Source organism: Engystomops pustulosus, chromosome 3 (genome assembly GCF_040894005.1).
Source record: "Engystomops pustulosus chromosome 3, aEngPut4.maternal, whole genome shotgun sequence".
NCBI lineage: Eukaryota > Metazoa > Chordata > Amphibia > Anura > Leptodactylidae > Engystomops > Engystomops pustulosus.
The window spans coordinates 83,811,839-83,838,540 of record NC_092413.1 but is presented as its reverse complement, the minus strand read 5'-3'; the positions used below and the strand labels follow the sequence as shown (position 1 = coordinate 83,838,540).

General features: G+C 40.7%; 1 protein-coding gene across 1 annotated transcript in view; it reads left to right on the top strand.

The window, feature by feature from the left end:
• The first annotated feature begins 13,334 nt into the window (after positions 1–13,334).
• The window catches only part of LOC140122856 (chitin synthase chs-2-like), a 28,666-nt gene continuing 15,298 nt past the window's right edge, over positions 13,335–26,702 (top strand). The window contains exons 1-8 of the mRNA XM_072144101.1: positions 13,335–14,077; positions 14,819–14,908; positions 18,437–18,604; positions 19,523–19,703; positions 21,100–21,204; positions 21,396–21,537; positions 24,569–24,769; positions 25,085–25,369. Of these exons, the coding sequence (XP_072000202.1) occupies positions 13,335–14,077; positions 14,819–14,908; positions 18,437–18,604; positions 19,523–19,703; positions 21,100–21,204; positions 21,396–21,537; positions 24,569–24,769; positions 25,085–25,369 (1,915 nt within the window). The remainder of the gene's footprint in view (positions 14,078–14,818; positions 14,909–18,436; positions 18,605–19,522; positions 19,704–21,099; positions 21,205–21,395; positions 21,538–24,568; positions 24,770–25,084; positions 25,370–26,702) is intronic.

Below are 26,702 nucleotides of genomic sequence, written 5' to 3'. Positions count from 1 at the left end.
TCTGAAGTTACTGGGACTCGTGGTAGAGCACTGTTGAGGCCAGAACAGTGCGAACAGGTGATGTCGTGGATTGCTGACAATGCTTCGAGCAATTTGTCCACCAGTCAGTCTTCCACGCAGTCCACCCATGTCACCGAAATCGGCACTCCTCCAGCTCCTGCACCTCAGCCTCCTCCCCCCCAGTCTGCCCCCTCCCAGGAAAATTTGGCATTTGAACCGGCATACTCTGAGGAACTGTTTTCTGGACCCTTCCCACAGTCACAAACCACTTGTCCGGTTGCTGCTGAGCAATTTTCCGATGCCCAGGTTTTCCACCAGTCACAGTCTGTGGGTGATGATGACCTTCTTGACGTAGTGGAAGTGTGTAAAGAGGTGTCCGACGATGAGGACACACGGTTGTCAGACAGTGGGGAAGTTGTTGTCAGGGCAGGAAGTCCGAAGGGGGAGCAGACTGAGGGATCGGAGGATGATGAGGTGACAGACCCAAGCTGGGTTGAGAGGCCGGGTGAACACAGTGCTTCTGAGACGGAGGAGAGTCCTCGACCAGAACAGGTTGGAAGAGGCAGTGGTGGGGCCAGACGGAGAGGCAGGGCCAGAGCTGGTGCATCAGCGCCAAATGTGTCAACTAGTGAAGCTCCCGTGGCGAGGGCTCTTGCGGCGAGGGCTAGATCTTCAGAAGTCTGGAGGTTCTTTAAGGAAACACCGGATGACCGACGGACTGTGGTGTGCAACATTTGCCAAACCAGGCTCAGCAGGGGTTCCACCACTACTAGCTTAACTACCACCAGTATGCGCAGGCATATGAATGCTAAACACCCCACTCAGTGGCAACAAGCCCGTTCACCTCCGGCCGTGCACACCACTGCTCCTTCCCCTGTGTCAGCTGATAGTCAGCCCCCTGCCCAGGACCCTGCCACAAAAACCCCATCGTCGCCTCCACGATCCTCCACAGCATCCACCAGCGTTCAGCTCTCCATACCCCAGACGCTGGAGCGGAAACGCAAATATAGTGCAACCCACCCGCACGCCCAAGCCCTTAATGTGCACATCTCCAGATTGCTTAGCCTGGAGATGCTGCCCTATAGGCTAGTAGAGACCGAGGCCTTTCGCAACCTCATGGCGGCGGCCGCCCCTCGGTATTCGGTCCCCAGCCGCCACTACTTTTCCCGATGTGCCGTCCCAGCCCTGCACCAGCACGTGTCAGACAACATCATCCGTGCCCTGACCAACGCCGTTTCTGACAAGGTCCACGTGACCACGGACACGTGGACGAGTGCTGCCGGGCAGGGCCACTATATATCGCTGACGGCACATTGGGTTAACTTGGTGGAGGCTGGGAGCGAGTCTGACCCTGCGGCTTGTCATATACTGCCGACGCCGAGGATTGCGGGGCCTACCTCGGTCCAGGTGTTTCAGGCCTACTATGCCTCCTCCTCCTCCCACCCCTCCTCCACCTCCTCCTCCGAACTACCATCCGTGGGCACGGCGCCATCAGTCGGTAGCTCTAGGCACAGCAGCAGTGCCGTTGCTAAGCGACAGCAGGCGGTGCTCAAACTGCTGAGCCTAGGCGATAAAAGGCACACCGCCCAAGAGCTATTACAGGGCATCACGGCGCAGACTGATCTGTGGCTGGCACCGCTGAACCTGAAGCCAGGCATGGTTGTGTGTGACAACGGCCGTAACCTGGTGGCGGCTCTGCAACTCGGCAGACTGACACATGTGCCAAGCCTGGCCCATGTGTTAAATCTGATAGTTCAGCGTTTCCTCAAGACATACCCCAATCTGTCTGATTTGCTCACGAAGGTGCGCCGCATCTGTGCGCATTTCAGGAAGTCCAGCACAGATGCTGCCACTCTCAGGGCAGCGCAGCGCCGCCTCCAACTGCCCGCTCACCGACTGTTGTGCGACGTGCCCACGAGGTGGAATTCAACACTGACCATGTTATCCAGAGTTTACCAGCAGCGCCGAGCGATTGTAGACTGCCAGATGTCAACTTCCACCAGAACTGGTAGTCAGGTCAGTCAGCTTCCTCAAGTCTACAATGAGGAGTGGACGTGGATGTCTGATATCTGTCAGGTGCTGAGTAACTTTGAGGAGTCAACACAGATGGTCAGTGGCGATGCCGCCATCATCAGCCTCACCATCCCGCTGCTTGGCCTGTTGAAAAACTCTCTGGTCAGCATGAAGTCGGAAGCTTTGCGCTCCTCACAAGAGACGGGGGAAGAAGATTCCCTTGTTGATAGCCAAAGCACCCTTAGGTCTGTTTCTCAGCGCATATCGGAGGAGGTGGAGGTGGAGGAGGATGAGGAGGAAGAGGAGGAGAATGTTGGCGAGACACAAGAGGGGACCATTGTTGAGTCCTTTACTGTTCAGCGTGTATGGGCAGAAGAAGAGGAGTTGGAGGAGTTGGAGGAGGAGGAAATGGACAGTCAGGCCAGTGAGGGGAGTGAATTCTTACGCGTTGGTACTCTGGCGCATATGGCAGATTTCATGCTAGGCTGCCTATCCCGTGACCCTCGCGTTCAAAGAATTTATTCCAGCACCGATTACTGGGTGTTCACTCTCCTGGACCCACGGTACAAGCAAAATCTTTCCACTCTCATCCCTGCAGAGGAAAGGAGTGTGAGAATGCATGAATACCAGCAGGCCCTGGTGCACAAGCTGAAACAGTATTTCCCTTCTGACAGCGCTAGCGGCAGAGTGCGTAGTTCTGCGGGACAAGTAGCGAGGGAGAGTAGGCGAGCAGGCAGCTTGTCCAGCACTGGCAAGGGTACGCTTTACAAGGCTTTTGCCAGCTTTATGTCACCCCAGCAAGACACTGTCACCTGTCCCCAGTCTCGGCAGAGTAGGGCTGATCTTTACAGAAAGATGGTGAGGGAGTACGTAGCTGACCATACCATCGTCCTAAATGATCACACAGCTCCCTACAACTACTGGGTTTCAAAGCTGGACATGTGGCACGAACTGGCGCTGTACGCCTTGGAGTTTCTTGCCTGCCCTGCCGCTAGCGTCTTGTCCGAGCGGGTTTTCAGTGCAGCTGGTGGCATCATCACCGATAAGCGTACACGCCTGTCGACTGACAGCGCTGACAGGCTGACGCTTATTAAGATGAATAAAGCCTGGATTTCTCATAATTTCCAATCTCCACCAGGTGAAGGAAGCTCAACCTGAATAATTGATCCACTCCTCCTCCTCATTTTCCTCCTTCTCCTCCTCTTTGTACAGTAAAGCAGAGGAAACTGGCTATTTTTTGACAGGGCCCACTGGCTCTAGCTATAGTACTTTATGCATTTAATTTTTCTGGAGGGCCACCTACCCGGTCCTCTGTTTTAAACAATTTTTGGGAGTGCCACATACAGGCACTCAATCTATTCAATTTTTCTGGAGGGCCACCTACCTGCTCCTCTGGTTTGAACATTTTTTTGGACTGCCACATACAGGCACTCAATCTATTCCATTTTACTGGAGGGCCACCTACCTGCTCCTCTGGTTTGAAAAATTTTTGGGACTGCCACATACAGGCACTATCCAAATTAAATTGTCTCCATAGCAGCCTCCACACGTTGTCTCCATTGCTACCTCCAAAAGTCGTCCATATAGCTGCCTCCATACATCGTCCCTTTATCAAACGAGGTGTGTCAGGCAGAAATTTGGGTTGTTTTCATGGATTCCACATCAAAGTTGTTAACTTTGTCGCCACCCTGCTGTGTTATCCACAAAATATACTGGCAAACTTTTATCATTTACCAATATTATTTCAGCGCTTCTTGCGCATCTGTTTACATTCCCCTCACCCGGCATATCCTAAACTTATAAGAACGCTACTACACTTGATCTTATACAAAAGGTTCTTAGAAGTGCTGTTTGGGGAGTAGCCTAGAGACAGGGGCTTGGATTGGCGAAAGCTCGCCTGGCAGCGGAGCGCCAGCTCCATGCCAAGATCCAACTAACATAGTTTTAACTGCAGCACCTTTAATCTACTACTAGTTCACTGCCTCCATACATGGTCCCCTTATCAAACGAGCTGTGTCAGGCAGAATTTTGGGTTGTTTTCATGGCTTCCATGTTAACTTTGTCGCCACCCTGCTGTGTAATCCACAAAATATACTGGCAAACTTTTATCATGTACCGATATTATTTGAGCGCTTCTTGCTCACCTCCTTTGGTTCCTCTCTGCCACCCATTGGTTTGAAGCCTGAGTCCATTTAGGGTATGTCGCCATGACACTCTCTAGCCTGCTGCCGCTGCCTCTGCATGCCGTCCCCTATAGTGTCAGGGTCAATTATTGGATGTTTTAGATGCTATCTAGCTTCATTCTGTCACTCTGTCATGGCCATGCTGTTGCCCATAATTTTGGCATAATGGTGCGATTAAGCAGCCTCAGAGGCATCCATGCATGCTGCCCCTGCTGTTTCCTGTCCATTTCCGTGGTGTTTCCATCCTTTTCTGAGGTTCCCAGGTGTTTGGCCAAGCTTCCCTGTGCAGAGCCTTGGTCCCCTTGAAAAATGCTCGAGTCTCCCATTGACTTCAATGGGGTTCGTTATTCGAGACGAGCACTCGAGCATCGGGAAAAGTTCTTCTCGAATAACGAGTACCCGAGCATTTTAGTGTTCGCTCATCTCTAGTCCTGGAGGATACTCACTGCACACAAGTTTCATCAAGCTTGCTATGTATCAGCACATGACTGAGTTCCTTAGGTGTAAAGGTTTTTAGACAGCGTTGTGGCACACACTGAAGCTTCAGATCAAATTATCTAAACTCACCATGTCAGTTCCATTGCATAAGATGTGAGTACAGATTTAGATTCACTCTAGTCTAACATTCACAAAAACTTTCTGGCCTATAAACAGATACTTAACATGAAATCTTGAACAGTTATTATAATTCAGTTTTGTTCAGTTTTTATATTACATTTGTGCCATTTTACAGCCAGTAATCTCCTCTGGAAATTCCAGTGGTAAACACAAGAGCATAGAGGAAGCAGTATAGGATTTAAATCCTTTATTGTATATTAAAATGTTATAAACTCAAACATTCTCTTAAAACAGACTCTTTCTAACATTCAAATGAAATTGCTAGCTGTATTAAAATATGGGAGGTCATTGATTAAACTTCATTGACTCTTTTTGGGCAGGATGAAAAAAACACCAGTTTGAACATTATCTTTCATAATATATGGTTATGAAGTGTGCATGCTGAAGTATAAGTAAAATCTTACCTTTTTTCTGTGGTTCAGTATGAGTACTGAAACTTTCTGTAAATATACAGTGTATACTCGAGTATAAGCCAACCCGAGTATAAGCCGAGACCCCCAATTTTACCACCAAAAACTGGGAAAACCTATGGACTCGAGTATAAGCCGAGGCTGGGAAATGCATTGATCACAGACCCCCCCCCAGTATATTGCCAGCCTGCCCCCAGTAGTATACAGCCAGCCCAGCCTGCCCCCTTAAGTATACAGCCAGCCCAGCCTGCCCCCAGTAGTATACAGCCAGCCCAGCCTGCTTCCTTAAGTATACAGCCAGCCCAGCCTGCCCCCTTAAGTATACAGCCCAGCCTGGCATTTTTTTTAAGTGCTGGGCTCGCTATTGACTCGTGTAAAAGCCGAGTTGAGGATTTTCAGCACATTTTTTGTGCTGAAAAATTCGCCTTATACACGAGTATATACGATAGTTGAACTTGAGCACTAGGGGACTTGATGCATGTAGGATACGCTGTGATAAAGAAGTATTGTACTATTATAGAGAATACACAATCTAAAGTGAAGTATATCTAAATGTTCAGCTAGTGGCTGACAGATCTCAGTAATATTGTCTCTACACAGATATATATCCTACAAAATTAGGATTAAAATAAAAGCCATATATAAATAAATCTTTTAAGAATAAATCTTTATTTAATATATTTAAACTTACAAAAAAATGTCAGTCTCAGAAAATGAAATTAAAAAAGAAGGACAACATATTTATAGTGGAGAAAGGGGCCTAAAGCTAAGTGCAAATATCTATAGAAGACTGTGAGGCACGTATTCCTGGTACAACTGAATATACCTAAAGTAGGGGGATAATTTTCCTAACATGTTCAAAGTCTGCCTCCAGAGAGTGAAGCTGCAAACAAACTGTACTACAACATCTACAGTGAACTCACTTCTCCTGGCTCCAGCAATCGTCTCTGTCTCCTAGGGCGTGCGGCCGGCTCGCAAAGATTTAAAGGGCAAGCACGCCGATAAATGGCACTGGCCAGCCGCCTTCCCAGTTACATTGCCAGCCCTCTCCTGTGTCCCCTGCCAGATATTTGTGCCTCGCAGCCTTAGAAAAAGCTCCCCAGCGTTATTCCTGTATTTCTGTGTATTCCTGTGTTCCTGTGTTGCCGTGTTCCTTTGTTTCCAGAGTCCCTCCGCGTTCCTGTGTTACCAGAGTTCCTCCGTGTTGCTGTGTTGCCGTGTTCCTGTGTGCCTGTGTTCCCTTTCCCATCTGCCTGGACCTCCCGTTGCCTGCCCTGACCCTGTGCCTCCACCTGACCACAAGTCTGTCTTCCGTTAAGGTACCTCGACCTTGGCTGCCACCGCTGGCTAATCTGTGGAACGAGCTGGTGGTACCCTGCCGCTTTGCGGTGGGCTCTGGTGAAGACCAGGTGCCACTTAGACTCCGGTCCCAGGTGTCGGCTAGTACCACCTCCCGCGGTGGTCCAGTGGATCCACACATCCCGAATCTCAACAATGTCTTCTGCCTGCTATTTAAAGACCTTGTCTTTGGAACAATTTCCAAAGTCCCACGGGAATGCCTCCTTTTGTAGATGGTAAGTGTGTCAACTCTGCATACAGTAATGAAATGACTGCAGTTTCAATGTTCCCTTTAGGCTGCATTCACACACATGTATGGGGGATGTATATACAGCCCCCATACACTTCTATGGGCTCACGGCATCGTACGGGAGCGGTACGGTGCAACACACTTGCAGCACCATACCACTCTGTACCCCGGGAAAAGATAGGACATGTCCTATCTTTTCCCGTATTACAGCGCCGTGGCTCATATGTTCCTATGGAGAGGGGCGAGGGTGAGCTGCGTTCACCTCCTCTCCCCGCAGGCTGCCGTGTGCCTGTAGCCTTACTCTGAATTCCCACCATTGTTGAGAAAATCCATCTCGGTGCTGGACTTGTTTGTTAGCTTTACATTACCCGCTTAATGACTTGGCCCTTTTTTATTTTTTGTGTTTCCATTTTTCACTTCCCACTTTCAAAAAGCCATAACTTATTTATTTTTCCATGTACAGAGCTGTGTGTTGGCTTGTTTTTTGCTTAACAGTAATGTCATAGTTATGGTATTTAACATTCCATACCGTGTACTGGGTGGTTGGAAAAAAAATCTAAATGCAATGGAATTGGTGAAAAAAAGCATTTGCATCATTTTCCTATGGACTTTGTTTTTATCGGTTTCCTTGTCCCTATGATCACGTGGATACCAAAATTATATAGGTTTTATTTTGTTTTAATAGTTAATAGAAAAAGTGGGTTTTTCTAATTTCTCTGTTTTGCCATGTAATTTTTTTACAGGACGAGCTGTCATATATATACTGTTATACTGTCATATACTGTATACTGTTATATACTACCATTTGGGGGATTGTATGACCTTTTGATCACTTTTTATTACATTTTTTAACCTTTTTTTGTACATTTTGGGATGTGGCAATACCTAACATTATTATGATTTTAATTGTTTATTTTATATCCATTCTAGGGAAAGGGGGGATCTTATTCAATGTTGTAGTACTATTTTAAGAAAATTATTCATTTTAGTGGCTTAACTTTTCTTCTTTTAATGGCACTTAATCTGATCCATGTATGATTTACTGCAATAAAGAAGCAATGTACTGTTACACAATTTAAAGTGAAGTAGCTTAAATTGTTCAACTGGTGGCTGACAGAGCTCAGTTATATTGTCACATGGACAAAGTGTACTGTAAAGGACATAATACAAAATATATAGTTTGTCTATAATTATTATTTATTTTTATTATTTTATTGCATCCAAAAAAAAAGAATATTCCTAACCTACCATATATCTAGTTGGTTGGTGATTGATGGAAGATGTAACATATTGAAATGACTTTCAATCACCATGACATTATGATTTTCCTTGTTAAATAAACAGTCATAAAACTTCCCCAACCATTTTGTTTATTTTTTAGAGATTCTTCCTTCTTGCTAGACACTCCTACTGCTCATATAATAAAAGGCAGGGGTATAAATGCACTGAACGTTACATACATTTGTTACTCTACAGTTTACAGACAACAGACAATATGGAAACAAGGTGTTCTGAAGAGACTGGAGAGAGGACAACTACAATGACAGAAGGAGCTGACAAATCAAGAGAAGATGGGAAGTATGTTGATCTATCTATCTATCTATCTATCTATCTATCTATCTATCTATCTATCTATCTGATGTCTGTCTATTGTCTTTCTATGTTTCTATGATTATGTCATAATTGATTTTCTCTGATTCCTGTTTTCTAATTATGTTTTCTAATATCCCCCATAGTAATTTCACAACCACTGTTAGTGCCATTCTGTTAGTACATTGAGAAAATAGATCTGCAGTCCGCATAATATTTCTAGTTGTAATTAACGAAGCATAATAGAAAGGTACCCAGGGCCGGCTACAGGTTTCAGTGGGCCCCTGGGCGAAAGAGCCTCAGTGGGCCCCTAAACAGTGAACTCATGTGCCGGCATTAAAAAAACAGAGAAACTTAAAATACCAAATATTAATTATCTATTAATTATCAGGCCCATGCTGCAGCCTCTATTAATTATTATGCCCATTAACTTGCCCAGCCCTGCCCAGGCTGCAGCCTAGCTTTTTTTGCACCTTATGTATGATCATGTCTTTTTACTTGTGATACATGTTCAGTTTTTCCTATCCTGGCAGGCACCATTTTTGGCCTCTTTTTGAGACTTTTTGTTGCAAATATCTCAAATATGCATGGACACAAGCCACATGAGGGGGTTATATGCAGGAGTGGGCACTACTGTTAATTTGGTATTTGAGGCTGTGTCTTGCACACCCCAGGGACATGACGACATATGAGGCTGTGGTTATACGTTGCGTTTTGATTGCGTTTTGAAACCTATTACAACAGCCGAGGAGAGGTGATTTGCCTAATTACATTATTAACATTTTCATTTACAAAACCCATAGTAAACGTGATGTTAACGCGTGCATTAACCTTACGTTTATATTGCGTTTTGTAAATGCAAATGTTAACAGTAATGTAATTAGGCAAATCACCTCTCCTCGGCTGTTGTAATAGGTTTCAAAATGCACTTAAAGCGCAATTAAAATGCTATGTGTGACTGCACCCTCAGAAGTAACCAATAAATTAAAAAAAAATGTAAATGCAAAAATGTCTGATTTTTCAAAAAACAGGTTACTGTGCAGAATTTTAAACAGTTAAAACATGTGAAATAATTCCAATTTACATTTAAAACAGAGTCCATGAAAAAAATCCTTCCTTTGCACCTGCCCTGGACCAAAAATGTTGCAAAAACAAGCAAAAAAGGTGATACATAAGTGAAAAATTGCACAGAACATCTGGGAATTAATGATACATAAGGCACACTGCACAAGGTACAGACCAAGGTGCACTTGAAAAGCGCCAACAAAAGTCGCAGAGAAATGTTGCAAAAATGCAAAAAGTTGCAAAAATTAGACATTTCGGCAAGCCAAAATAAAGATACATGTCCCCATATTGTACTTCATGCTGATGATAACATTGGAATGCTGTTTGTTTTATTTTGTAATATTTAAAGAAGTACAATACAGATGCAGCTAATTTTATTGATTTTACAATTTAAACCCTTTTTGCATTAGTTCCCATGTTGGACTAATAGATTAAATTTATTGCCTTATTGTCACATAACTTAAAAAATTGCTTAACCCCTTACCGACATGTGGTGTAGTATTACGTCACATGCCGGGTAGGGGTGCATGAAGAGGGTTCACGGGCTGAGTCCTCTCAATAGCTGGTAAGTCTTTGCTGCATATTGCAGCAAAGGCTTACCGGTAAAACACCCGCGATCGGTGCCAGTCGGTGACGTCATCGGGGAACGGCGATGCGTGGCCGTGGTAGCCTCAGGTCTTCTGACATTGTAATGAATGGGGAGTAAAATCCACATATACTGCCATACAGTAGTAAGGCAGTATATGATATGATCATACAGACAACCTAGGGTTAAAGTACCTTAGGGAGTCTGAAAAATAGTAAAAATAAAAATTTTAAAAAAATGTATAATAAAACAACCTAAAAACTTTCCCTAGAACTCATATAAATATAAATAAACAGTAAAAATCATAAACACATTAGGTATTGCCGCGTCCAAAAATGCCAGATCTATGAAAATATGGTAACGTTTTTTTCACTGCGTTTAACCCCGTAATGGAAAATCGTGCCCAAAGTCGAAAATGCCACTTTTTTGCCATTTCAAAAAAAAATATAAAAATTCGATAAAAAGTGATTAAAAAGTCGCACAGTCCTAAAAATTATAGCATTGTAAACGTCATCAAAATCCCCCAAAAAACGACACCACCCACAGCTCCGTACATCAAAGTATAAAAAAGTTATTAGCCCCAGAAGACGGCAAAATCCAAACAAATTTTTTTGTACAGGAGGTTTTAATTTTTTTAAATGTATGAAAACATTATAAAACCTATACAGCACAAATGCGTTTTTTTTATCAATTTCACTCCATTTGGAATTTTTTTGCCGCTTCCCAGTAGAGGGCATGGAATATTAAATACCACCATTTTGAAGTGTAATTTGTTACGCAGAAAATAAGCCATCACAAAGCTCTGTACATGGAAAAATAAAAAAGTTATAGATTTTTGAAGGTGGGGAGTGAAAAATGAAAACACAAAAAAAAGGGCTGCGGCAGGAAGGGGTTAATGGGGTATACACCAGGACACAGGTGACAAAAGAAAATGCACTTAGCCCTCTCTGGCTCTTAGGCCCCTTCCACACTCGCGTTGCATTTCACGTCAGAGTTTGATCAGGGTGCGATCAGTTTTTGGTCAGTGAAAAACGCGCATTTTGCATCAGAGTGCAATCAGTTTTCAGTCAGAGTTTGTTCAGTGTCTCAGTTTTTCACGCGCGTTTTTGATGCAATTGCAATGCAATTTCAATGCGTTTTTCACGCGCAGAAAATGCGCGTGAAATGGACTCAGGACTCAGCTCTATCTTTTCTATGGCAATTGATGCGTGAAAAACGCATTGCACTTGCATTGTACTTGCAAGTGTCTCAGAGTGCGATGCGTTTTTGATGCATCTCCATAGACTTGTATGGTGCGTTTTTCACGCGCGTGACTTGCAAAAGTAGAGCATGTCGAGATTTAAACGCGCGTTAAAAAAACGCGCTTGTGTGCGTGAAAAAAAATGCAAGTCTGAAAAGACCCATTGGTTACAATTGGTCAGAGTGCAATGCAAGTCACGCGCGTCAAAAGCATGCGCAAAAAACGCACGTGAAAAACGCAAGTGTGAAAGGGGCCTTATGTCGCTGCAGTTTTTCCGATATTTGGGCATCTGCCCATTTATTAAAGCAGATTCTGTGACCCTGTTGTACACACCCCTGTGTACAGGCCAAACTGTTTTGAGGATCCGACTTTGTTCTTTCGGGTAATATGATTCATGATTGTGTGCTGCACAAAAATAACTTTTATAAATATTGGTCTGAACCATCATATTGACATCTTTAACTTAACATAAAAGTTGTATAGACACATTAAGTTATACATTCCATTTTTCAACTAAACATTTCACATGTAATGTGTTGACTATCATTTTGTGAAATAGATGCCATAACAACTGGGATCCGTTTTTGATACAACCTGTGGATGATGAAGAAGAAAAGATTGGACGATGTACAACATTATCTGTTTATCTATTTAGTGCAATTATTGGTCTATTAGTTTTGGCTTCTGCATTCCTCAGTAAGGTAACTATATGAATCCATATCTTTATTTACTACTACAGGGATGATTGCATGGTGCTTTGCATGCTATGTTTAATTATATATCGACTGTGTCTAAGAGAATATATCTTCTTCTTTATTTTCATTTATCAGTCATACTAAAGCACTTGCTATAATATCATATACAAATTCTGTTTGACTTTACTAAATGGAAATAAATTACTGTGTGATCTCAATCTTGCATTTTTGTTTTATCACTTAAGGCATGCCTTCTACTACTGATAATGGTAAATGGTAATGACTCAAAAGTTGTTTCTAACATACCACTAAGAATCCTGATTCTTGGGTTAGTGATACAAGTGCCATACATACTAACGTTTCTTAAATGTCTATGGAAAGTGGTCTTTACTCACTCCCCGACTCCAAGCATATCCAATGTGTTGAAGGTAAGAGTTTTGTAAGCAAAGTGTTTGTTTTTATTCAAAAGGAGTACATCTGACAAATCCTTAATTTCGTAAGGATGACTTTACTATCTTACTTTTTTGTACACCGTTTTTGTTTATAGAATTAGCAGACAAATAACTTAAAATGTGAAAAAGTATGCTTTTTCGTAATTTTCTCATAATTTTCTTTAACAAGTGGCAAATTGTATGAAATTGAAATGGGACACTGCAAGGCATGTGTGCAATTAGTACATACACACAGATTTAGCACTAGTTAAAATGACTGGCTTACCAATGATTACCCTGATAACACTGCCACTAGTGTTAACAAATACAGGGATCTGCCCTTTTTGCAGTGAAAATATACTCAAATTTTCACTTATGATATTATTTAAAAAACTAATATATAATTTATAGCAGCAAAAATCAATATAAAGATAAAGATATGGATTGTCTTTTTCCCCCTTTCCTTCCTCTCGGGAGCAAAGGGAAAATGGTATGGAAAAGTAAAAATAGAAAACTAAAATAAGATATTAAAGCTGAAAAAATACATATTTTTTATATTTAATGTATTTTTGGGATATCAATAAAAGTGTATTAATAAATAATAAATGTATGACTTTCAATATTGATATGTTCCTACAGGTTTGTGTTGTCGATTTTTTGGTAGCAGCTGGATCCTCAATACTAATAATCGCAGCTATGCCGCACTTCAACATATTTACCAACACAACAATCCTTTGCAGTGTGTACTTCATGCCATCAGTTCTTCAAATATATACTCGATTCCAAAAAAAAACCTGGAAGTGGGTTATGGCTATTATCTCAGCAACGCTATGCATATCTGGCCATGCAGTCTTCTTGGTCATATTTATTAATAAGGACACAAACCAGAACATTGTGTATTATTTCATTGCAGTAATGGGGACAATTTTAGTGTCATGCAATTGGTATGAAAAATTTCTACCACAAAAAGCTGCAATTATTGAATTAAAACCAGATAAAGATGAAAAAAATATCCTGTACATGTGCGGCAGTATTGTCAAAATAGTTGTCACCTGGCTTGTTATTGTCCCTTATATTTGTCTACAAGAAGAAGATGTCTGGCCAACAATCAATTCTGCAACTTCCAACGACATTCATTTGCTCTTCAGCCTCTTAGGAATCCAAGCTGTTAGCACGGCCTTGTGTCATTGGTTTGGAGTTGTTTCATGCAAAATGAGGAATGTTAAATTGGGTTTCTATGTACCTTTAACCCTTTCTGTGTTATTGGTGATTATAGGAAATATTTCCATTTTTTCATTTAAGTACAGGAATGTGCAAACAAAGACTGGCATTCAGCCTTTTAATGTCTCCTTTTTTTGTCAAAATACCATATTGATTGACAACAACACATTTATGGAAAGTCTTCTCTTAGAAGTAACCAACTATACATGCCGATTAATAATGGATACTGACACATCAATTTATGCCATAATATCTGGCAGTTTATGGTATGTGGGGTCTATCTGTTTTAATTTCCCAGTCTGGAGACTAAAGGTTCAAAGGATTGAAAGAACAACCCAACTATTTGTAAGACGCATGTATGAAGCTACTTTTATTGACCAGTCGATGCTTCTCAACATAAGAACAAAACTGAAACAATGTGATGATGATATCAACAGGTAAGAAAGTAGCCTACATCTCTATAATCACATACTATTGTTCTATCATTTTTATTCATGTATAGTATATCTATGGAATGCCAATCGCACATCAGCGCTTCATTCAAAGATTTTCAACTATCTCTTGGGTCCAAGTAATCTCTCTCTTATCTCCTATTCTGTTGATGGAAAAATACTGGATTTCTATCAAAATATCGATAAATGATAAGGGTAAATTGGGATTTTAACATCATTTTTATGATCTATGGGTAATAAATTGCAGAACACCTTTTTTTATCACGTTTTGATACAAGTAAAGTAAAATATAGACCCTAGCCTTAATCACAAATCCCTCTTTACTATCATATTCAGTAAATAAGAAAAATATTCATTGAAGTGGTTGTCCACTTTCAGCAAATAATCTATATTGTTTGTGTAATGAAAAGTTATACAATTTTCCAATATACTTCCTGTATCGATTGTTCACGGTTTTCTAGATATATGCTAGTTGTCCTTCTATAGAAAGCTTCTACATCTACCTCCAGTGAATAGAAATCTGTCTTTGGTCATGTGATGTCACACAGGTGCATGGCTTGTTAGTATCACAGAGAGTAATCAGAGATGTGACGGCTTGTGCGCCTGTATTACATCACAAGACCATAGACAGATTTTTATCCACTGGTAGTAATGCTTTTAATATTTTTATATAAATTGATAGAAATATGTTTGTAAAATGCTTAACAAAGATTTTTTTCCCCAAAGATCAAAAGAGAAAGTAATGGTTTACTTGTGTGCTACAATGTGGCATGAGACATCTGATGAAATGCTGAAAATCCTCACCTCAATATTCAGGTATGAATTTTTGTAGTGTTTTCTAGTGTAGGCATCAATGTAAAGCAATAACCAACTTTTAGACCATGTGACATTTTCTATGGAATTGGGACTAGTGATGAGCAGACCTGGTAAAATTCAGGTTTGGCCGAGCAAACATGGACTCAAACATCTAACAAAGTTCAAGGTGGGGTCCATGGGACTTGAACTTTGGGATTTCTGGTCTGCTCAACACTAATTTGGACATATATACAGTACATTGAGAGCAATCTATGGAAACTGGTAGGTTGCCGTGGACACTATATTTGATATACATAACCCAAGAAGAAGTCCCCAACAGCTGTAACAAGGAACAACTGGTTGAACAACACTCTTCTTCCTGGTGTACATTGTGTACTGAAGAAGTCACTAAACAGCAAGAGATCTTCTGCTCAGGCGCAGGGCAGGACCTTTAAAAAAATTACAGTGAGGTCACAAGGGAAGAGAGGTCTCAGAATAGGCAGTGCGATATCTGTAATGCATGGGCCCCCCTTTCCCCATATATATATATATATATATATATATATATATATATATATATATATACATATATATATATATATACAAATTCATACAGTATGTACACATCATATACACTTATTATATACATTATATACACTTATACACAAACAGTGGGGCCGATTTACTTACCCGAAATCCCGGTTGCAATTCATCGCAAAACGGAAATCATAGGGAAAACCGATGAAAATGTGCTCCATGGTCCCAGTATATACACATCATATGCACTCATAGTATATACACATTTAATTTGAACACATATATATTCTATACATACATAGTATATATAAATCATATACTTAGACATACAGTATATATACAGTATATATACACAGACATGCAGTATAAACACACTGGGGGTCATTTACTAAGGGCCCGATTCGCGTTTTTCCCGACGTGTTACCCGAATATTTCTGATTTGCGCCAATTGTACCTGAATTGCCCCGGGATTTTGGCGCACGCGATCGGATTGTGGCGCATCGGCGCTGGCTTGCGCGCGACGGGGGGCGTGGCCGAACGAAAACCCGCCGGATTCGGAAAACCCGCCGCATTTAAAAAACGAAAAAGTGTCGCTTGGGAAGCACTTACCTTCACCTGGTCCGAGGTGGTGCATTCCGGCGCGTTGAGATGATTTTCAGCGCAGCAGCGCCACCTGGTGGACGGCGGAGGAACTGCCTTCATAAATCCCGTCCGGACCCGAATCCTGTGCAGAGAATGCGCCGCTGGATCGCGAATGGTCCGGGTAAGTAAACCTGCCCCACTGTATACACTCTTAGGGGCACATTTTTATATCCTGGCACTAATTGTGCCAGTATGTGATGCAGCCCCGCCCCTCGACGTTTGCCAGATCTATCAGGAGGTTCCAGCCTCCTGATAAATCCAGGCGGGCGGTACCGCAGTGATGGCATATAAGTACCGTATATACCGGCGTATAAGACGACTTTTGAAGACAGAAAAATCTTCTGTCTTCTCTGGGGTCGTCTTATACGCCGGTAATCGTCTTATACGGCGGCGGTCCCGGTGCATGGAAAGGGCTCACGGGCTGAACCCTCTCCATAGCCGGTAAGTCTTTGCTGCATATTGCAGCTAGCGCAGCCTCAAAAAGCTGCCGGCAGCCTCAAAAAGACATCGGGGCGCATACTCACCCTCCGTTGGCCCCGATGTCCGCGCTGTGCTGTCTTCAGTCTTCCGCGCCGTCTTCTTTCTTCTGCTGGGCGCCGCCATGTCTTTCCCCGGGTCGGCGCCTAGTATGACGTCAGCAGCGGCGCGTCATACTAGGCGCCTGCCGGGGAAGATCAATGGCGGCGCCCAGCAGAAGAAAGAAGACGGCGCGGACATCGGGGGAGCAGCGCCGCACATCGGGGCCACCGGAGGGTGAGTATATAACTTTATTTTTTGTTTTTTAATGCTGGGCAGTGCTGTATACTACTGGGGGCTGTGCTGTATACTACTGGGGGCTGTGCTGTATACTACTGGGGGCAGTGCTGTATACTATGGGGGCTGTGCTCTATACTACTGGGGCCTGTGCTGTAATGGTAATGTTGTTGTTGTATGCCTTATGTTTATGAGCGACAGTTTTCCTGCTATATACCTGCATGTCATAAGAATTTACATTTAAAAAAGGACCATGTTAAATTCAAATCTGTTTTTTTAAAAATTTTTACCAGTGTTTTGTATGCGTTGGAAAAGGGGTAGTCTTATACGGCGAATATATCTTAAACTCTATATTTTAAACAGGAAAGTAGGGGGGTCGTCTGATACACCAGGTCGTCTTATACGCCGGAATATACGGTATATAGACATTGTACACATATTATATATATATATATATATATATATATATATATATATATATATATATATACACACTCATACAGCATGTACACATATATGCAGCATATATAAACTATATACACTCATATAGCATGTACACATATATAAAACATATATACACCATATACACTCATATAGCATGCATACACACATATACAGTATATACATTCATACAGCAAATACACAGCATATATACAGTATATAAACTCATATAGCATGCATATACACACACTCACCATACACCATATGCTATATACTTACATACATATATACCCACCCATCCAAAGATTAAATAGTTACCTACATTATCGGGCATGCTGAGATGAGAGGGAGGCTGTGGTTGAGAGAGACAGAGGCGACGGGCCGGCGGGCACGGAAGGAGAGCGGCGGCAGTGGATGATGCAGGCAGGCCGGGCGCAGAAATAGCAGGCCTGCAGACGGCCATGGAAGGAGAAGAGGGGCCGCAGATGGAGCAGGCCAATCAGGGATGACCGCTGTAAATTTAAATTTTGCCTCCACTGTCCATCCCGGGCCCCTGTGCCACACAGGCCCCGTAGCAGCCGTAGACTGTTGTTACGCCACTGCTGGCAACACTCCAAAAGCTATTCTGACTAAGGGGCTACAGAACTGGAATCTTTGAACAAAAAATATGTCTTGATTAAGCCTTGTAATAGTTAAAAGACTGAAATAAACATCAAAGTAGAGGAAAAATAGACATGTATTAGGTTGTGGTCACTTTTACCTTTGAGACACCCAACCTGTACTCTTTATATCTAGTCAGGATAATAGTCAGAATTGGATCTAAATGTGCCCTTCCCCACCTACCCTTGTTGGGTCCTAAGCTAGATGCTCAAGATAATTGTTGTTTAGAATTTCCAATAAACAGTTGCCTTTGTTAGACTTGCAGGTTTCTAACTCTGAGTTATATTAGTGTAGTTAAAGTTTCCCATCTTAATTTCTTATGTTTAGACACCTCATTTTCTAGCTAATGAGAAGTAAATGAGCACTGTACAGAAACCTCTATATTGTATATAGTGTTCTTGTCCAGGCTGTATAAAAAATATATTAAAGTTTGACTTTATACGTACAGTCAAAATGTGGTTTAGCTTGATGTAAGATCAAACATTTTAATGTCTAATATATATTTTTTTTTACCAGGCTTGACAAATATGAATCTACAGTGAGTGACGATAGCTTCAGATTTGAGGCACACATATACTTTGATGATGCTTTTGTTGATAATACTGAGTCCCATGGCAGCAGAAAAAAAAGAACTACCAACAGCTATGTGGAATGTCTGGTCACTGTAATTGAAGATGTCTACAGGTCAGAATTGCTATGTTTATGATCCCCTTTTATTTCATATTCTATGCTAACTGTGCAGGGCTGCCACTAGGAATTTTGCGGCCCCTGATAATTTAAGATTACTGGGCCGTTATTTTCAGGGAATACTAATACTGTGACTCCAGACACACTTATTTTTGTTGTACAACTTTCTGAGCCAATTAAGGAGTCACAGTATTACTGCCTGATGGTGCCCCTGTAGCTGTGATTTTTAATAACAATAATAAACTAGTCCACGCCCAGAGAAAAAAAAGATCACCCCTTTTCTTAGCTAAATTACAGATAAAGTTCCAGACGCCATATACTGTGAATAGGTGGACAACTTTAAAAAATATATCAAATTGGTATTAGCACAGCAGCATTTTTAATTGGTAATATTACTTACAGTACTTGTGTCCTCTAATGTGGCAGAAGGGCCTTTGTTCATCTTCAAGCATCAAGACACAATTGAAAATATTATTTGTCCCAGTGAACCCAGCATAGCAACCTATTTGAAATTATATAATGTTCTGACCATAGCAAAAACAGAGCCACCTGTTCCAATTAAGCTAATTGGGCCCTACTTCTAAATGTGTACCTTTGCCCTTCACTTATAGTACTGGTGTCTTCTTATGTTATAGTAGAGCCTTTGTTCATCCCCAGGCATCAGGAAACAAGTGAAGCATTTACCTATACCTAGGCATCCATTATGGCTATGCACCTGAGCACTAGACAGGTAGTGGATGATCCATGAGTATAGATAAGAATTGTAGGTAGCAGGCTTGCAATCACATGTAACTATAAATAATGCTATTTATTATATTATACCAAAACTGAACTGTGATTGTTTGCAGCATAATGTACATGAAGATGTGCTTACATTTTTTACAAATTTTGATTCTGTTTAATCTATATTCTCAGAGTTTTCACACGTAACAAGGATCAAGTCTTTCATCACATCAATACACCAGGAAGAAAAACACAAATAATTATGCCTACACCGTATGGTGGAAGATTGTGCTATACACTACCTTGTGGAAATATGCTATATGTTCACCTCAAAGACAAGCAGAGAATACGTCATAAAAAAAGATGGTCACAGGTAAAATATAAAAAATAAAAATAAAAATTATATTCAAAGTGAGAACTGCATTTCATAGCTCAAGAAAATTACACTTTACTTTTGTAAAATAAAGTGTATTCTGCATAAAGTATAATCTGCAGAAGCAGTAGCCCCAGGCAGGATAGAAAAGAAGTGTGTGGGACAGACAGAGAAGTGTCCCTGTGTAGCAGGATGGAATAATAATAATATTTTTTTTTATATAGCGCCAACACATTGCACTTTAAAAGTCATAGAAAAGAAATGTGTGGGAGAGCTTGCAGACCGTACAGAGAAGTGTCCCCGTGGAGCAGGATAGAAGAGAAGTGTAAGGGAGATGCAGACAGTACAGAGAAGTGTCCCTGTGTAACAGGATGACCACACTGGTGTCTGAGGAGGAATACAGGCCAGAATTACAGGGGGGCAGAACAAGATCAGCACCAGAGGATCCCCTCCAGGAGAAGCCACTGCTGAGGAGGATCACTGGTGCAGCTTGTCAGACACCTGGGCTCTGCTGTGAGGGTCATTTTCATGCTGGGGTATGGGAGTCAATTTCATTCTGGGATGTGGGAGAGAAGCAGAGAGGAGCATGTAGGAGGCCCACATGTTAGTGCCTGAATCTAAGATTGTGCCTATATTGTGGCTAAAGAAAAATGTCGAAAAACTTATTTTGCGACTCACAAGTGATTAATAACAAGCATGCTCATCACAGATGGTTGAAGCTTCTAATAATTCAGGCGCAATAATGCACCTCATTTAGGTATAAAGACGGAACTTGTACACCACGACTGTGATACATGTGGCCCATTATAGTATAGTATATATAGCTATAGTATAGTATAGTATATAGTATAGTATAGTATATAGCTATTTATGCAATTGGGAATCTATAGTATGTACAGCCTGCTTGTACTCATATTATTGCCGTGTATTAGGCCCCAAACATTCAAACACATATTTTCATTGTAGACATGACTGAGTAAGATATGAATAACCCTCTTAGTCCCCTTGTAAATGTTCCCATAGTTAGGCTTAAAAATGTTAATTTCAATTAAAGGCAAATGTTTGATGATAGAGAAATAATAACTTTGCAATATTTATCTTGTCAAAAATGTTTTCCACCACATTTATCATGGCTTTTAGACCTGTTTTCAACACTTTTCCAACTTACGAATTAGAGTGGGTGGCCTATGGAAAGGAGGCATGGTCTCCATAAAAAGGGGAGTGGCTGCGCAGAAAATAGCCTGTGCAACAAATATTTTTAGACTTTGTGCTAAAATGTGGACAATGTGGATCACAGTTTACAAAAACTCTATGAAGGTGTAAACTGCATCAGAAACTAACACCAATATATATCTAGCACAATATACTCAGTGCAATGTGTCTTGTAAATTTTCAGATAATGTACATGTACTACTTGCTAGGATGGAAGCTGAACCATAAATATGCAGAAGAAGAAAGGAAAAATCCTATAGAACGACCCAAAATTGAGGAAAATTTAAAGGTAAGTGTAAAAAGTAGATAATTTATTCATACTCACTGTATGGGAAGATTTCTGTATTTATGCCTTCAAATGCTCCCCTCTATATTTTCATTTCACAATTTGGAATATTAGTAATGCTTATGAAATGCATTGATGTTTAGTTCATGTAAAACTGTAAACATTTTAAATAAATCAATAGTTTTTTTTTTCAGAAGGCAAAATCAAACACCTACATACTGGCTTTGGATGGAGACACAGATTTCCAGCCTTCATCATTAATGCTTTTAATAGATCGTCTCAGAATGTACCCTGGTGTTGGAGCTGCTTGTGGAAGAATTCACCCAACTGGAATGGGTAATAATAATAACACAACTACTATTGATATGAATAAAAATCTAAATATGTTCATGGAGAAGCCTACATAAGATAGTAACATTGTAATGTATATATTCTATATACATTTACTATGGACATTCACTAGAAATATATATGGTAATACTACTAGGGATATTAATTATACATTAATAAAAATGTTATGATTTTGTTGAAGTGTTTGATCACTACTTCCTAACATATCCTTGATGGAACTTTTGCAGGTGAAATCGATGCACACACCTGCAGAGACAAATGTTGATACAAATACGTGAATCAACACTAGATTTGCTGTGATTCAACACCCAGCACCCCTTTGATTATTTGCAAACATTATGGGGGGATCTATTAAAGGGAACCCGTCACCACTATTTTCACAAATACAGGTAGTGACAGGTTCCTATAGAGCTGTAATAACTATTTGACACCCTGCTTGTAGCTAAAAATTATGCCCCTGAGATTCCCATATGTTCAACTTTATAGTTTTATCTGGTACCTAAGCATGGCTACATGGAGTCCAGGTGGGCGTGGCCTCCTCAGGCTGAATCCAGCAGCTTTTCTCCATACCTATTGCTGTATGCTGCTATAATGTCATGTGACCAGGGTGACATCATCACTGGTCCTATAGCTTTTGTAGCATTAGGAACTGTACACTAAGCATATATGTCATGAAATCACCGCATATTTTATCACATGAAATCACAGCAGGCTGCATGGAGAGGAGTAGACGTCCATGGAGGCTGCTGTGATTGTTTTATGTGGTCAGATATGTACATGGGGTATAGTTTTCATATTAAGTAGCTCAAGGACCTTTGATGATGTCACCCTGGTCACATGACATTAGGCCACGCCCCCGTGGACTCGCTCCAAAGCTGCATAGATACCAGGCAAGATTATAACTCTGATTTTATGGGGATCTGTGGGGAACAATTTTTAGCTAAAAGCAGGGTGTCAGATAGTTACTAGAGCTCTATAGGAACCTGCCACTACCTGTATTTGTGAAAATAGTGGTGACGGGTTCCCTTTAAGACTGGAGTGCTGGGAAGAATTTAGACAAAGTGGATTTTCTACTTGTTGTTCCTTTTCTGGCAGAGAAGGCACGTAACAAACCCCCTTTCCAACTGTTTTGTCGCAAAGTTCCAATTATTTGTTTTTGAGCAATTGATTAATTGGGAATGCAACATAAAGCAGACAGTTCAGTTCTGTATAGTGGTCTGACATTCTTTTGCATGGGTTCTAAGCTGCAGTGACTCAGTTCAATCACAACATAGATAACAGAGCTGTCTGCTTTTTGTTCCATTCTCTGCTGAGAACAGCTGATCTCTGCTGGTGCTGCTTGTTGAACCCCTATTAATCTGATACTGGAGACTTATTTTATGAATATTTGTAGGCCTAAATACTTTGTAAATATAAAATATTTTGGCAAATTTTATTGTGCCATTTAAGTTGCATAAATGAATATCGCAGATGATAACAGTCAACTTTGTTAACCCATTCCTCACAGGGGCCCTTTGGTGTTTCCATTTTTTAGTTCCCTCTTTCCACAATCCATATCTTTTTTAATTTACTTTACGGATACTTAGGAGGGCTTGTGATCTGCAGGATGAATTGTACTTTCTAGTGACTCCATTTGATATTTTCTTCATTGTACAGGTTTACATACATGTTTATGATTTTACCTGTATTTATTTTTATAGGTGTTCTAGGGAAAGGGGGGTAATTAGAATTTTTATATACTTTTAATAAAAATATTAAACTGCAATTAAACAGTAAACTGCAATTCGACGGTAATGCAGTATATTGTGAATATACTGCTTCTGTAATACACTCTGTCTCTGCAGACTGCAATACAGAATGCCTAATGACAACTATGGGAGCCTTTAACAAGCTCCTAGCTGTCATGGCAACTGTTCAGTGCCCTCTGATGACATCACAGGGGACGTCAATCTGCAATCAAAGATTGTGATACTGCTTCTGAAGCACTGTTAGGTGCAGCAATCAGGTTCGACCACAGCAGTTAACCTGATCGTTGCTAACACCCTCCGTGGCAGTTACCAGCAGTTTAAGTATGTAATCCAGTCTCACTGATGATGATTCCAAAGTAAATTTTTTTTATTGATATATCTGCATGTGACGTTTTGGTCATATCTACAGTTTGCAAAATATACAGGAGAAAAAAGGGGTTGCTGCTATGCAGACTGTAGCACATTGTAGTAATGGTGGAAACACCCATTTTGTTTTGAATAATCGTTCGTTCCAAAAAGGATGGGTGTACCCGTCATTGCTACTGTGAGCACGCTCACATTAGTGTGACTGGTTTATACACTTAATCTGTTAATGGCATTGGGACCCTACCCAGAGCACCTGACCCTACTAACAATACAGTGTGCAGTACAGCTCCTTTTAAAAGTTATCAGAAAGTGTCAGCTGTGTAATGCAGCTGACACCCGGTGCGTATGCAGAGGGCTCAGCCCCTGCTGTATGACGTAAACAGTGTAGTAAGGAAGTGGTTAAAGAAAAAATGTTCTTTTCTTTGTCTAAGCAATTTGTGTAAATCTGGTTTCTCTCCTGTACATTACTGACAGAGGAGAGAGAAATAAAGGAACCAGATAGTCTTCCCAATGACTTAATTTTTTAAAGACAATCCCTGGATAATATAGAGAGCTGAACCAGCAAGTGACATCAGTATAGAATGAGATATAGAACCTGTCTTTATCAGTCGGAAGTGGGTGAATGACAGAAGGCTTTTAGATACTCTGCTCATTCCAGGAGAAAGAAGCAGATAAAAGGCACAGATATGCTGTTTTCCTTAATGAAGTATATTACACAGGTTTAAGGTTTAGTTATGATTTTAATCTGTGTAACAAATTAGACATCCTGTCAAAACTTTCTAATTCCCCATTGTTCCCCACATTATTTCTGAAATATGTTTTTCATCTCACATCTTCAGATCTTTGAAGCTCGTATGTTATGTATAAAATAATAATGCAAGCTCAAATAATATTCTTCTTAGGTCCTATGGTCTGGTACCAAAAGTTTGAATATGCTGTTGGTCACTGGTTACAGAAGTCCTCAGAACATATATTTGGCTGTGTCCTGTGCAGTCCTGGATGCTTCAGTCTATTCAGAGCATCTGCTTTAATGGATGACAATGTGCTAAAAACATACAGCAAAAGAGCTACAAGTGCCATGGAATATGTGCAGTATGATCAAGGTATTAGTTACTATTTTAATAAACATTTATTAACAGAATTATGTCTATTATTAACACAAAAAGATTAGTGCTATTCTCTCTGGTGCACATATTCACTATGAAAAGGTTTGGTTTCCAAGGATAACTCCGGATGTGCAGATATATTTACATATTTACCAGATAACATTCCATATGGCTACTTTGAATGTGGCCATGGCCATAATGTAAATTGAGTCTAATATGTTCTATTTTATAGAATTGTAAGCCGAACTATTATAATGGGAGTGGCATTAGTTTTGATCCTTATTCATGTTCTTTAATTGCTGATTTTATTAGGTGAGGATCGTTGGCTATGCACATTACTGCTCCAACAAGGTTGGCGTGTTGAATACAATGCAGCTTCTGATGCCTATACTAATGCTCCACAAGTATTTGACGAGTTTTACAACCAGCGCAGAAGGTGGTCACCTTCAACAATGGCAAACACCTTGGATTTATTGCATAGTGGAAGACAAACCTCAAAGAAAAACCCTTCCATTTCTTATATTTATGTCTTGTATCAGATATTTTCAATGGCATCATCTATTCTCAGTCCTGCTACAGTGTGCCTAATGATTGCAGGTAATAGTCAGTAGTTTTTTAAACTTTTAGTTAACCCCTTTAGGATGCAGCCAGTGTGTAACTTAAAGCGAACATGTCAACAAAAATGTAATTTTTAGCTGATGACAGGTTCCAATACCCTCTGCTACGCAGATTTTTAAAATACCTTTGCCAGGATTCTTAATCATTTCAACAGTTTATAATAGTTTATTTTACATTATCTGCCTCCCTTCCAGAAGCATTTGGCGAGACCCAGGCAGGAGCAGCTGCATCTTGTGTGTTGCTTTTTGAAATAATCTAGAATGTTGACAAAGACATTTTTAAATTCAGCATAACAAAGGCTATTGGAACCTGTCACCTGCTGAATATGACATTCATGGTGACAGGTTCACTTTAAAGGTTAGCCCCATGTTTTGTAATCTGATTTCATGATTGTGGTGAATTTTGTTGTACTTTTAGTTGATAAGTTATTTGTTTATAATATTTCTTTTTGAAATGCTGAAATTTTTAAAAAATTCACCATTTTCAAAATTTTAAATGATCTCGTTTTCAGAAAGATAGTTTTTCTATCCAAATTCGTTACTTACACTTCCCATATGTCTGCTTTATGTTTTCTTAATTTTTAAAATGTCTGGATATTTTATTTTGATGTCATAACTGACTTTTTGGGGGGTAATTTTTGTTTATGCAATTTCTCCTAAAGACGGAAACACGAAAAACGCGATGTGGATGTTAATTGTTGTACCGGTGCACAGCTGAGCACAGAAGGGAAGGAGGGCATGCAAACTGGCTTGGTTTTGCCATGCAGAGTTTAGTGGTTTTGAGTTGGTTCATGGGTGCAATTTTGTGAGCTATAAAATCTTTGTTTTTCTGTTAATATTTCCAAGTGATTTTTAAAAATTTTCAATTACCGTATATACTCGAGTATAAGCCGACCCGAGTATAAACTGAGGACCCTAATTTTAACACCAAAAACTGGGAAAACCTATTGACTAGAGTATAAGCCTAGGTTGGAAAATGCATTGGTCTCAGCCTCCTAGTATAGAACCAGCAAGCCCCCAGTAGTATATAGCCAGCCCCCAGTAGTACATAGCCAGCCAGCCCCTGTATTTTATAGCCAGCAAGCCCCCAGTAGTATATAGTCAGCCCCCAGTAATACATAGCCAGCCAGCCCCTGTATTTTATAGCCAGCTAGCCCCCTTAGTATACAGCCAGCCTTATAATAATAATAATAATAATAATAATAATAATAATCTTTATTTATATAGCGCCATCGTACTCCGTATCGCTTTACAAATCATAGCTTCTTAGTATACAGACAGCCAACCCCCTTAAGTATGCAGACAGCCCCCTT